General features: G+C 40.0%; 1 protein-coding gene across 2 annotated transcripts in view; it reads right to left on the bottom strand.

Annotated features, from left to right (window-relative positions):
• Nucleotides 1–15,469, bottom strand: part of VEGFB (vascular endothelial growth factor B) — a 208,366-nt gene that overhangs the window by 70,024 nt on the left and 122,873 nt on the right. For both annotated transcript variants that reach the window (XM_053720059.1, XM_053720058.1), the window contains exon 2: nt 5,050–5,092. Coding sequence is in view for 1 of the 2 variants with exons in the window: in XM_053720058.1 (XP_053576033.1) it covers nt 5,050–5,092 (43 nt within the window). In the remaining variant the exon portion in view is untranslated. The remainder of the gene's footprint in view (nt 1–5,049; nt 5,093–15,469) is intronic.

The raw sequence follows: 15,469 nt of genomic DNA, 5'->3' as shown, positions 1-15,469 counted from the left end.
TCACACAGAGATAACATCTGCATTATATAGACACTGTATCTCCATCATACAGAGATAACATCTGCATTATATAGACACCGTCTCTCCATCATACAGAGATAACATCTGCATTATATAGACACCGTATCTCTATCACACAGAGATAACATCTGCATTATATAGACACCGTATCTCCATCATACAGAGATAACATCTGCATTATATAGACACCGTATCTCTATCACACAGAGATAACATCTGCATTATATAGACACCGTATCTCCATCGTACAGAGATAACATCTGCATTATATAGACACCGTATCTCTATCACACAGAGATAACATCAGCATTATATAGACACCGTATCTCCATCATACAGAGATAACATCTGCATTATATAGACACTGTATCTCCATCATACAGAGATAACATCTGCATTATATAGACACCGTATCTCTATCACACAGAGATAACATCTGCATTATATAGACACTGTATCTCCATCACACAGAGATAACATCTGCATTATATAGACACCGTATCTCCATCATACAGAGATAACATCTGCATTATATAGATACCGTATCTCTATCATACAGAGATAACATCTGCATTATATAGACACCGTATCTCTATCATACAGAGATAACATCTGCATTATATAGACACCCTATCTCCATCATACAGAGATAACATCTGTATTATATAGACACCGTATCTCTATCATACAGAGATAACATCTGCATTATATAGACACCGTATCTCCATCATACAGAGAAAACATCTGCATTATATAGACACAGTATCTCCATCATACAGACATAACATCTGCATTATATAGACACTGTATCTCCATCACAAAGAGATAACATCTGCATTATATAGACACCGTATCTCCATCATACAGAGATAACATCTGCATTATATAGACACCGTATCTCCATCATACAGAGATAACATCTGCATTATATAGACACCGTATCTCTATCACACAGAGATAACATCTGCATTATATAGACACCGTATCTCCATCACACAGAGATAACATCTGCATTATATAGACACTGTATCTCCATCACAGAGATAACATCTGCATTATATAGACACCGTATCTCCATCATACAGAGATAACATCTGCATTATATAGACACCGTATCTCCATCATACAGAGATAACATCTGCATTATATAGACACCGTATCTCTATCACACAGAGATAACATCTGCATTATATAGACACTGTATCTCTATCATACAGAGATAACATCTGCATTATATAGATACTGTATCTCCATCACACAGAGATAACATCTGCATTATATAGACACTGTATCTCCATCATACAGAGATAACATCTGCATTATATAGACACCGTATCTCCATCACACAGAGATAACATCTGCATTATATAGACACCGTATCTCCATCATACAGAGATAACATCTGCATTATATAGACACCGTATCTCCATCACACAGAGATAACATCTGCATTATATAGACACCGTATCTCCATCATACAGAGATAACATCTGCATTATATAGACACCGTATCTCTATCATACAGAGATAACATCTGCATTATATAGACACTGTATCTCCATCACACAGAGATAACATCTGCATTATATAGACACCGTATCTCCATCACACAGAGATAACATCTGCATTATATAGACACTGTATCTCTATCATACAGAGATAACATCTGCATTATATAGACACCGTATCTCTATCATACAGAGATAACATCTGCATTATATAGACACCGTATCTCCATCACACAGAGATAACATCTGCATTATATAGACACTGTATCTTCATCATACAGAGATAACATCTGCATTATAAAGACACTGTATCTCCATCATACAGAGATAACATCAGCATTATATAGACACCGTATCTCCATCATACAGACATAACATCTGCATTATATAGACACTGTATCTCTATCATACAGAGATAACATCTCCATTATATAGACACCGTATCTCCATCACATAGAGATAACATCTGCTTTATATAGACACCATATCTCCATCATACAGAGATAACATCTGCATTATATAGACACCGTATCTCCATCATACAGAGATAACATCTGCATTATATAGACACTGTATCTCCATCATACAGAGATAACATCTGCATTATATAGACACCATATCTCCATCATACAGAGGTAACATCTGCATTATATAGACACCGTATCTCCATCATACAGAGATAACATCTGCATTATATAGACACCGTATCTCCATCATACAGAGATAACATCTGCATTATATAGACACCGTATCTCTATCACACAGAGATAACATCTGCATTATATAGACACCGTATCTCCATCACACAGAGATAACATCTGCATTATATAGACACTGTATCTCCATCATACAGAGATAACATCTGCATTATATAGACACTGTATCTCCATCACACAGAGATAACATCTGCATTATATAGACACCGTATCTCCATCACACAGAGATAACATCTGCATTATATAGACACTGTATCTCCATCACACAGAGATAACATCTGCATTATATAGACACCGTATCTCTATCATACAGAGATAACATCTGCATTATATAGACACCGTATCTCCATCATACAGAGATTACATCTGCATTATATAGACACTGTATCTCCATCATACAGAGATAACATCTGCATTATATAGACACCGTATCTCCATCATACAGAGATAACATCTGCATTATATAGACACCGTATCACCATCATACAGAGGTAACATCTGCATTATATAGACACTGTATCTCCATCATACAGAGATAACATCTGCATTATATAGACACCGTATCTCCATCATACAGAGATAACATCTGCATTATATAGACACCGTATCTCTATCATACAGAGATAACATCTGCATTATACAGACACTGTATCTACATCATACAGAGATAACATCTACATTATATAGACACTGTCTCTCCATCATACAGAGATAACATCTGCATTATATAGACACCTTATCTCCATCACACAGAGATAACATCTGCATTGTATAGACACCGTATCTCCATCATACAGAGATAACATCTGCATTATATAGACACCGTATCTCCATCATATAGAGATTACATCTGCATTATATAGACACTGTATCTCTATCATACAGAGTTAACATTTGCATTATATAGACACAGTATCTCCATCATACAGAGATAACATCTGCATTATATAGACACCGTATCTCTATCACACAGAGATAACATCTGCATTATATAGACACTGGATCTCCATCATACAGAGATAATATCTGCATTATATAGACACCGTATCTCCATCATACAGAGATAACATCTACATTATATAGACACTGTCTCTCCATCATACAGAGATAACATCTGCATTATATAGACACCTTATCTCCATCACACAGAGATAACATCTGCATTATATAGACACAGTATCTCCATCATACAGAGATAACATCTGCATTATATAGACACCATATCTCCATCATACAGAGATAACATCTGCATTATATAGACACCGTATCTCCATCATACAGAGATAACATCTGCATTATATAGACACCGTATATCTATCATACAGAGATAACATCTGCATTATATAGACACCGAATCTCTATCACACAGAGATAACATCTGCATTATATAGACACAGTATCTCTATCACACAGAGATAACATCTGCATTATATAGACACAGTATCTCCATCATACAGAGATAACATCTGCATTATATAGACACTGTATCTCCATCATACAGGGATAACATCTGCATTATATAGACACTGTATCTCCATCATACAGAGATAACATCTGCATTATATAGACACTGTATCTCCATCATACAGAGATAACATCTGCATTATATAGACACCGTATCTCCATCATACAGAGATAACATCTGCATTATACAGACACTGTATCTACATCATACAGAGATAACATCTACATTATATAGACACTGTATCTCCATCATACAGAGATAACATCTGCATTATATAGACACTGTATCTCCATCACACAGAGATAACATCTGCATTATATAGACACTGTATCTCCATCACACAGAGATAACATCTGCATTATATAGACACTGTATCTCCATCACACAGAGATAACATCTGCATTATATAGACACCGTATCTCCATCATACAGAGAAAACATCTGCATTATATAGACACTGTATCTCCATCATACAGAGATAACATCTGCATTATATAGACACCGTATCTCCATCATACAGAGATAACATCTGCATTATATAGACACCGTATCTCCATCACACAGAGATAACATCTGCATTATATAGACACCGTATCTCCATCATACAGAGATAACATCTGCATTATATAGACACTGTATCTCCATCAGAGATCAGAACTGCATTATAAAGTAATAAAATCTCAGTCATAAATTGATCCCACCTCTATCATCACATCCCCATCATGTACCAAGCATATCTTTAGTATACAGAGATCGTGTCTCTGTCACAGATAAATTACAATTTTATATAGAGAGATCACACCTCCATCATACAGATATCGCCATCTTCATCAAACAAAGATCACACCACCATCACACATAGTTCCTGTCTCCATCACACATAGATCCCGTCTCCATCACACATAGATCCCGTCTCCATCACAGATAGATCCCGTCTCCATCACAGATAGATCCCGTCTCCATCACACATAGATCCCATCTCCATCATTTAGAGATCACATTTCCATCATACAGAGACCACACCTCCATCATACAGAGATCACATTTCTATCATACAGAGATCACATTTCTATCATACAGAGATCACATTTCTATGATACAGAGATCATATTTCTATCATGCAGAGATCACATTTCTATCATACAGAGATCACATTTCTATGATACAGAGATCACATTTCTATCATACAGAGATCACATTTCTATCATACAGAGATCACATTTCAATAATGCAGAGATCACGTCTCCATCATAAAGATATCACATCTCCATCATGCAATGAACACACCTCCATAATGTAGACAGTACATCTCCATAATTGTTATGCATATGCACTATACCTTCTTCTATTTTATTGGGAGTTGCTGTTTGCGACCATGAAACCTACAGAAAAATAAAAAATAAACATTATTAAATATTATACTATATACATTATATGCTGCATTCATACTATGGATCTCAGGTATTATACACTTTATTTTCTCAGGTCTTTCCGTTCTTGTTCTCTGATAGTCTGTCCCACATTCTCTCAGCTCTACTTTAACATAAACAATTTTCCCCTTCCCTCCTTTTACCGTTTCCCTTGAGTAGAAATTATAGTTTTCATTTTCAACAGGCCGATAAACCCTTAAAATAAATATAACTTTTTTATGTTTTCAGATCTGTTTGAATGAAGTTTTGTGTGAGCCAATTCATTGTTCTCTTTGTTAATCAACCAATAGATTTACTGCTGCAACAAATTTTTATTGGATGATATTACAACCTGTTTAAACATTTTTTGCAGCAGTAAGGGCTAGATTTATTTGCCCCTGTACGCTTCAGCTCGCCTATGGCGGGGCGAAATTACCCGCAGGTAATTAATATTGCACACGAGCGCAATTTTGCGCTCGCATGCAATCCCGCCCCCTGCCCGCGCACAGCCAATCACGCACGGGCAGGAGCTGTCAAGCTCCTCGGTCGGACTCGACCGAGGAGATTGAATTTCGCAACAATAGAGGTGGCGTAGATGTTAGGGAAGCAGCGGTCTGGTGACCTCTGCTTGATAAATCCCGGCGAGCAAGTTCTTGAGAGAACTTGCTGCCGTAGGGGCTTAATAAATCTAGCCCTAAATCTATTGGTTGATTAACAAAGAGAACAATGAATTGGAGATGTATGAAACACAATGACAGCTTTCCATGAGCGCACCGTTTCTGATACAAAATCCCACGCATGCGCTCTAGAAAGGGTCCCGGAATTTCACAGCTCTAAATATTGTAGCAGTGACGTATGCGGCCAGGTATGTGATGACGCTGGCACACAATCGCATTACTGCCAAATTTGTGAAACAGCTGATGTTTCAAATAAAATGCTTTTCAAATAAAAACAGCAAGAGAATGAAGAAAATGTGATAATAGGAGTAAATTAGAAAGTTGCTTAAAATTGCATGCTCTATCTGAATCACAAATGAAAAAATTTGGGTTCAGTGTCCCTTTAATATTTATGCGGTTCATGAAGGAAGAAAAATCCCTTTTGAACTAGTAGTAAAAAATATTAAACATTTTAAAAATATGTAAAACATGCAACAAAATGATATGTTCTGGGCGGCCGCCATGTTCGGTCGCAATATCTGAGTCTGCGATAGTGAACCACCTCATACTGTACTTTTTAATTTCCAGCCCAGATCCGGACCTTTGAGACTCTGGTTTGGCAGTCAGTCCTTGGCTTCTATTATCAAATCATATACTATTGCATACAGGTCCAGTACTTGCTCTCCGCTGCAAACAAATCATGACCACTACTACATATATTCTAAGAGAACTTTGTTGAATGTGCTTAAAGAAACAGTTTTCCCAATTTTTTTTCTCCCCTTTAATTTGTTCCAAATTATCTATTTCTCCAACATTGGTGTGTCCGGTCCACGGCGTCATCCTTACTTGTGGGAATATCTCTTCCCCAACAGGAAATGGCAAAGAGTCCCAGCAAAGCTGGCCATATAGTCCCTCCTAGGCTCCGCCCACCCCAGTCATTCTCTTTGCCGTTGCACAGGCAACATCTCCACAGAGATGGTTAAGAGTATGTGGTGTTTAGTTGTAGTTTTTTATTCTACTATCAAGAGTTTGTTATTTTAAAATAGTGCTGGTATGTACTATTTACTCTGAAACAGAAAAGGATGAAGAATTCTGTTTGTGAGAGGAAGATGATTTTAGCAGACAGTAACTAAAATCGATTGCTGTTTCCACATAGGACTGTTGAGATGAAGTAACTTCAGTTGGGGGAAACAGTTAGCAGACTTTTCTGCTTAAGGTATGACTAGCCATATTTCTAACAAGACTGTGTAATGCTGGAAGGCTGTCATTTCCCCTCATGGGGACCGGTAAGCCATTTTCTTAGTTTCAAGCAGAATAAAGGGCTTAATATGGGCTATAAAACTGGTAGACACTTTTATGGGCAAAATCGATTGCTTTATTTGGGCATTTTATACATGTTTATGCTGGTATTTCACACTTATAAACTTGGGGAACGTTTTTTAACGTCAGGCACTATGTTAGACACTGTGGTGAAATTTTGGTAATTTTTGAACAATTCCTTCATATTTTTTCACATATTCAGTAATAAAGTGTGCTCTGTTTAAAATTTAAAGAGACAGTAACGGTTTTGTTTTAAAACGGTTTTGTGTTTTACTGACAAGTTTAAGCCTGTTTAACATGTCTGTGCCTTCAGATAAGCTATGTTCTATATGTATGAAAGTCAATGTGTCTCCCCCTTCTAAATTATGTGATAATTGTGCCAAAGCGTCCAAACAAAGTAAGGACAGTACTGTCACAGATAATGAAGTTGCCCAAGATGATTCATCAGATGAAGGGAGTAGACATGGTTCTACATCATCTCCTTCTGTGTCTACGCCAGTTTTGCCCACGCAGGAGGCCCCTAGTACTTCTAGCGCGCCAATGCTTATTACCATACAACAATTGACGGCTGTAATGGATAACTCCATAGGAAATATATTATCCAAGATGCCTGCATATCAGAGAAAGCGCGATTGCTCTGTTTTAAACACTGAAGAGCAGGAGGGCGCTGATGATAATTGTTCTGTCATACCCTCACACCAATCTGAAGGGGCCATGAGGGAGGTTTTGTCAGATGGGGAAATTTCAGATTAAGGAAAAATTTCCCAACAGGCTGAACCTGATGTTGTGACATTTAAATTTAAATTAGAACATCTCCGCGCACTGCTTAAGGAGGTGTTATCTACTCTGGATGATTGTGACAACCTGGTCATTCCAGAAAAATTATGCAAGATGGACAAGTTCCTAGAGGTTCCGGTGCACCCCGACGCATTTCCAATACCCAAGCGGGTGGCGGACATAGTGAATAAGGAATGGGAGAAGCCCGGCATACCTTTTGTTCCCCCTCCTATATTTAAGAAATTATTTCCTATGGTCGACCCCAGAAAGGACTTATGGCAGACAGTCCCTAAGGTCGAGGGGGCAGTTTCTACTCTAAACAAGCGCACTACTATTCCTATCGAGGATAATTGTGCCTTCAAAGATCCTATGGATAAAAAATTGGAGGGTTTGCTTAAAAAGATTTTTGTACAGCAAGGTTACCTTCTTCAACCCATTTCGTGCATTGTTCCTGTCACTACAGCAGCGTGGTTCTGGTTCGAGGAACTAGAAAAGTCGCTCAGTAGAGAGACTCCATATGAGGAGGTTATGGACAGAGTTCACGCACTTAAGTTGGCTAACTCTTTTATTTTAGATGCCGCTTTACAAATAGCTAGATTAGCGGCGAAAAATTCAGGGTTTGCAATTGTGGCGCGCAGAGCGCTTTGGCTAAAGTCTTGGTCAGCAGATGTATCATCCAAGACAAAACTGCTTAATATCCCCTTCAAGGGTAAAACTCTCTTTGGGCCAGAATTGAAAGAGATTATCTCAGACATCACTGGGGGAAAGGGCCACGCCCTCCCACAAGATAGGCCTTTCAAAGCCAAGAATAAGTCTAATTTTCGTTCCTTTCGTAATTTCAGGAACGGACCGGGCTCTAATTCTGCATCCTCTAAGCAAGAGGGTAATACCTCACAGACCAAACCAGCCTGGAAACTGATGGAAGGCTGGAACAAGGGTAAGCAGGCCAAGAAGCCTGCTGCTGCTAACAAAACAGCATGAAGGAGTAGCCCCCGATCCGGGACCGGATCTAGTGGGGGGCAGACTCTCTCTCTTTGCTCAGGCTTGGGCAAGAGATGTTCAGGATCCCTGGACGCTAGAAATAGTTTCTCAGTGTTATCTTCTGGAATTCAAGGAACTACCCCCAAGGGGAAGGTTCCACATGTCTCACTTATCCTCAAACCAAATAAAGAGACAGGCATTCTTACATTGTGTAGAAGACCTGTTAAAGATGGGAGTGATACACCCAGTTCCAACGGCGGAACAAGGAATGGGATTTTACTCAAATCTGTTTGTAGTTCCCAAAAAAGAGGGAACTTTCAGACCAATCCTGGACTTAAAGATCCTAAACAAATTTCTCAGAGTACCATCGTTCAAGATGGAAACCATTCGAACGATTCTACCCACAATCCAGGAAGGTCAATTTATGACTACCGTGGATCTAAAGGATGAGTATCTACATATCCCTATCCACAAAGAACATCATCAGTTCCTAAGGTTCGCCTTTCTGGACAAACATTACCAGTTTGTGGCCCTCCCATTCGGGTTAGCCACTGCTCCAAGGATTTTCACAAAGGTACTCGGATCCCTTCTAGCGGTTCTAAGACCAAGGGGCATTGCAGTAGTACCGTACGACATTCTAATACAAGCGTCGTCTCTTTCAAAGGCAAAGGCTCACTCAGACATCGTTCTGGCCTTTCTCAGATCTCACAGATGGAAGGTGAACATAGAAAAAAGTTCCCTGTCTCCGTCAACAAGAGTTCCCTTCTTGGGAACAATAATAGATTCCTTAGAAATGAGTATTTTCTTGACAGAAGTCAGAAAGTCAAAACTTCTAAACGCTTGTCAAGTTCTTCATTCTATTCCTCGTCCTTCCGTAGCTCAGTGCATGGAAGTAGTAGGATTGATGGTTGCAGCAATGGACATAGTTCCCTTTGCGCGAATTCATCTAAGACCATTACAACTGTGCATGCTGAAACAGTGGAATGGGGACTATTCAGACTTGTCTCCAGTGATTCAAGTAGATCAGAAGACCAGAGACTCACTCCGTTGGTGGCTAACCCAGGATCACCTGTCCCAGGGAATGAGCTTCCGCAGTCCAGAGTGGGTCATCGTCACGACCGACGCCAGCCTAGTGGGCTGTTGGGACGCGGTCTGGGAATCCCTGAAAGCTCAGGGACTATGGTCTCGGGAAGAGTCTCTTCTCCCGATAAACATTCTGGAACTAAGAGCGATATTCAATGCTCTCAGGGCTTGGCCTCAGCTAGCAAAGGCCAGATTCATAAGATTCCAATCAGACAACATGACGACTGTTGCGTATATCAATCATCAGGGGGGAACAAGGGGTTCCCTGGCGATGAAAGAAGTGACCAAAATAATAAAATGGGCGGAGAATCACTCCTGCCACCTATCTGCGATCCACATTCCAGGTGTGGAGAACTGGGAAGCGGATTATTTGAGTCGTCAGACATTCCATCCGGGGGAGTGGGAACTCCACCCGGAGATTTTTGCCCAGTCGACGCAACTATGGGGCATTCCAGATATGGATCTGATGGCGTCTCATCAGAACTTCAAGGTTCCTTGCTACGGGTCCAGATCCAGGGATCTCAAGGCGACTCTAGTGGATGCACTAGTAGCGCCTTGGACCTTCAACCTAGCTTATGTGTTTCCACCGTTTCCTCTCATTCCCAGGCTGGTAGCCAGGATCAAACTGGAGAGGGCCTCGGTGATATTGATAGCTCCTGCGTGGCCACGCAGGACTTGGCATGCAGACCTGGTGAATATGTCATCGGTTCCACCACGGAAGCTACCTTTGAGACAGGACCTTCTTGTACAGGGTCCATTCGAACATCCAAATCTGGTCTCCCTCCAGCTGACGGCTTGGAGATTGAACGCTTGATTCTATCAAAGCGTGGGTTTTCAGATTCCGTGATAGATACTCTGGTTCAAGCCAGAAAACCGGTAACTAGAAAGATTTACCATAAAATATGGAAAAGATATATCTGCTGGTGTGAATCCAAGGGATTCCCATGGAATAGGATAAAAATTCCTAGGATTCTTTCCTTTCTGCAAGAAGGTTTGGATAAGGGATTATCTGCGAGTTCTCTAAAGGGACAGATTTCTGCTTTATCTGTCTTACTACACAAACGACTGGCAGTTGTGCCAGATGTTCAAGCATTTGTTCAGGCTTTGGTTAGGATCAAGCCTGTTTACAGACCTTTGACTCCTCCATGGAGTTTAAATCTAGTTCTTTCAGTTCTTCAAGGGGTTCCGTTTGAACCTTTACATTCCATAGATATTAAGTTGTTATCTTGGAAAGTTTTGTTTTTGGTTGCTATTTCTTCTGTTAGAAGAGTTTCTGAGTTATCTGCTCTACAGTGTACTCCGCCCTATCTGGTGTTCCATTCAGATAAGGTTGTTTTGCGTACTAAGCCTGGTTTTCTACCAAAGGTTGTTTCCAACAAAAATATTAATCAGGAGATAGTTGTACCTTCTTTGTGTCCGAAGAAGGAACGTTTGCTACACAATTTAGATGTAGTCCGTGCTCTAAAATTCTACTTAAAAGCTACGAAAGAGTTCAGAAAAACTTCTTCTCTGTTTGTCGTCTATTCTGGTAAAAGGAGAGGTCAAAAAGCAACTTCTACCTCTCTTTCTTTTTGGCTTAAAAGCATCATCCGATTGGCTTATGAGACTGCCGGACGGCAGCCTCCTGAAAGAATCACAGCTCACTCCACTAGGGCTGTAGCTTCCACATGGGCCTTCAAGAACGAGGCTTCTGTTGATCAGATATGTAAGGCAGCGACTTGGTCTTCACTGCACACTTTTGCCAAATTCTACAAATTAGATACTTTTGCTTCTTCGGAGGCTATTTTTGGGAGAAAGGTTTTGCAAGCCGTGGTGCCTTCCGTTTAGGTAACCTGATTTGCTCCGTCCCTTCATCCGTGTCCTAAAGCTTTGGTATTGGTTCCCACAAGTAAGGATGACGCTGTGGACCGGACACACCAATGTTGGAGAAAACAGAATTTATGCTTACCTGATAAATTACTTTCTCCAACGGTGTGTCCAGTCCACGGCCCGCCCTGGTTTTTTAATCAGGTCTGATGAATTATTTTCTCTAACTACAGTCACCACGACACCCTATGGTTTCTCCTATTTTTTCCTCCTGTCCGTCGGTCGAATGACTGGGGTGGGCGGAGCCTAGGAGGGACTATATGGCCAGCTTTGCTGGGACTCTTTGCCATTTCCTGTTGGGGAAGAGATATTCCCACAAGTAAGGATGACGCCGTGGACCGGACACACCGTTGGAGAAAGTAATTTATCAGGTAAGCATAAATTCTGTTTTTAACTGCTGCAGAGTATTGTATTGTTTATAAGTAGCTCCTTTACCCTTATTTCAGCATTTGAAATAGCTGATTTAGCCTGTGGTTTGCTCACCAATACTGAAAGTTTTTGGACTTAAAGGGATAATCACGAACAAAAAAACTTTCATGATTCCAATAAGGAATGTCATTTTAAACAATTTTCCAATTTACTTTTATCACCAATTTTGCTTTGTTCTTTTGGTATTCTTAGTTGAAAGCTAAACCTAGGAGGTTCATATGCTAATTTCTTAGATCTTGAAGGCCGCCTCGGCATTTGACAGTTTTTCCCCACTAGAGGGCGTTAATTCACATGTTTCATATAGATAACACTGAGCTCATGCACGTGAATTTACCGAGGAGTGAGCACTAATTGGCTAAAATGCAAGTCTGTCAAAAGAACTGAATTAAGGGGGCAGTCTGCAGAAGCTTAGATACAAGGTAATCACAGAGGTAAAAAGTGTATAATTATAACTGTGTTGGTTATGCAAAACTGGGGAATGGGAAATTAAGGGATTATCTATCTTTTAAAACAACAAAAATTCTGGTGTTGACTGTCCCTTTAACGCCAAGTTATTGATAGGCAATGTAATCACAGCCAGCAGAAAAAAACTACACTCTCAGGGGAGGATAGAAGAGATAACTAATAAAATTATAATTTTCCATTGTTCTCTCTAAGTATTGGGGTTTGGTTTACAAACAGATATAAGATAAGGAAGTAAGTGTGTGTACACAAAGTGATAACATAATAAGATCTCATTTTACCTGCAATGTCAACCCCTTGTAATAGGCTGTGGTTTCAAAGCACAAAACCCGCTATTTAAAGGGACAGTCTAGTCAAAAATAAACTTTCACGATTCATTTAGGACATGTCATTTTAAACAACTTTCCAATTTACTTTTATCATCAATTTTGCTTTGTTCTCTTGACATTCTTAGTTGAAAGCTAAACCTAGGTAGGTTCATATGCTAATTTCTTAGACCTTAAAGGCCACCTCTTATCTGAATGAACTTTGCCATTTTTTTCACAACTAGAGGGTGTTAGTTCATGTGTGCCATATAGATAACATTTTGCTCATGCCTGTGGAGTTACCTAGGAGTCAACACTTATTGGCTAAATTGCAAGTCTTTTAAAAGAACTGAAATAAGGGGGCAGTCTACAGAGGCTTAGGGGCCGATTTACCATTGTGCTGACGGACATGACCCGCTGTAGGAGACTATATCTGCCGCACATCGATAAATGCTCTGGTGATCTGCTTGTGCAATGCCGCCCCCTGCACATTCTCAGCCAATCGGCCTCTAGCAGGGGATGTCAATCAACCCGGTAGTATCCGATCTGGCTGATTGCTGTCCGTCGCCTCAGAGGTGGCGGATGAGTTAAGGAGCAGAGGTCTTAAAACAAACGATCGCTGTTTTTGTTTTTTAAGGCAACCGTTTTTTAAATTTTATACATTATTACATCACGTTATCGATATTTACTCTGCCCCCGACATTACTTCCTGCTCTATTCATTTACTGACGTAGAGAGCGCTACTTTCCACTCTCTACATCATTCTATGCGCAGCGTGTTCTTCAGTTCTATGTTTGCGCATGTGTTTGAGTCTTATTACGATACATCGGGGCATATGTATCAAGCTCACCCCAGTATGCAGGCTCACCAGAAACAGCAGTTATAAAGCAGCGGTCACAAAGACCGCTGCTCCATAACCTGTCCGCCTGCTCTGAGCAGGCGGACAGACATCGGCGGAAATCAACCCGATCGAGTACGATCGGGTTGATTGACACCCCCCCTGTATAAAATGTAGTATACATTGTCGCCATAGTATAGAATGTATTAAATTCATTGCATACTTCTTTGCGCAGCGCTTTGCAGCATAGTAGTCAGACTACGATGTTGTTGATACAATGGCCCCTATGTATCAAGCCGTCTACTTACCTGCATTCGACAGCCCCAATACGCTCTCCTAACATCGCCGCCACGGACCTAAATACGTTCGCCAGAGTTATCAAAAAAGCTGTCAAGAAGCCGCACACCAAGTACGGTGCGATGAGCAGCGGACTGTTGTTAACTAACAGTCATCGATCTCGCTGCTCATCGGCTTCTTTGCAGCTTTCTTGCTAGCCTGTCACTAAGCACCCACACTATACTATACAGTTTTACCCCCTAAACCGCCGCTCCAGGAGCCCCCCACTCCTAAAGAAACTTATTACCCGCTAAACCGCTGCTCCCGGACCCCGCCGCCACTATAATAAAATTATTAACCCCTAAACCGCTGCTCCCGGACCCCGCCGCAACTATAATAAACTTATTACCCCCTAAACCGCCGCTCCCGGACCCCGCAGCAACTATAATAAACTTATTAACCCCTAAATCACCGCTCCCGGATCCCACCGCAACTATAATAAATACATTAACCCCTAAACCGCCGCTCCCGGACCCCACCGCCACCTACATTATACTTATTAAGCCCTAATCTGCCGCCCCCTTTACCGCCACCACCTACATAAAGTTATTAACCCCTATCCTGCCGATCCCGGACCCCGCCGCAAATAAATTAATTGTTTAACCCCTAAACCGCCACACCCGGAGCCCTCCGCCACCTACATTACATTTATTAACCCCTATCCTGCCCCCCCTACACCGCCGCCACCTACAGTACATTGATTAACCCCTAATCTACCCCCCTACACCGCCGCCACTATATTAAATGAATTAACCCCAAAACCTAAGTCTAACCCTAACACCCCCCTAACTTAAATATTATTTAAATTAATCTAAATAGATATTCCTATAATTAAATAAAATAATCCTATTTAAAAATAAATACTTACCTATAAAATAAACCCTAAGATAGCTACAATATAACTAATAATTACATTGTAGCTATTTTAGGGTTTATTTTTATTTTACAGGCAACTTTGTATTTATTTTAACTAGGTACAATAGTTATTAATTAGTTATCAACTATTTAATAACTACCTAGATAAAATAATTACAAAATTACCTGTAAAATAAATCCTAACCTAAGTTACAAATACACCTAACACTACACTATCAATAAATTAATTAAATAAATTAACTACAATGATCTAAAATAAAATACAATTAAATAAACTAAACTATATTACAAAAACAAACACTAAATTACAAAAAATAAAAAAATATTACAAGAAGTTTAATCTAATTACACCTAATCTAAGCCCCCTAATAAAATAAAAAAGCCCCCCAAAATAATAAAATTCCCTACCCTAAACTAAATT

Source organism: Bombina bombina, chromosome 7 (assembly GCF_027579735.1).
Source record: "Bombina bombina isolate aBomBom1 chromosome 7, aBomBom1.pri, whole genome shotgun sequence".
In the NCBI taxonomy this organism is placed as follows: Eukaryota; Metazoa; Chordata; class Amphibia; order Anura; family Bombinatoridae; genus Bombina; species Bombina bombina.
Note: the sequence above shows the minus strand (reverse complement) of the source record. Positions and strands in the feature narration are given on the sequence as shown.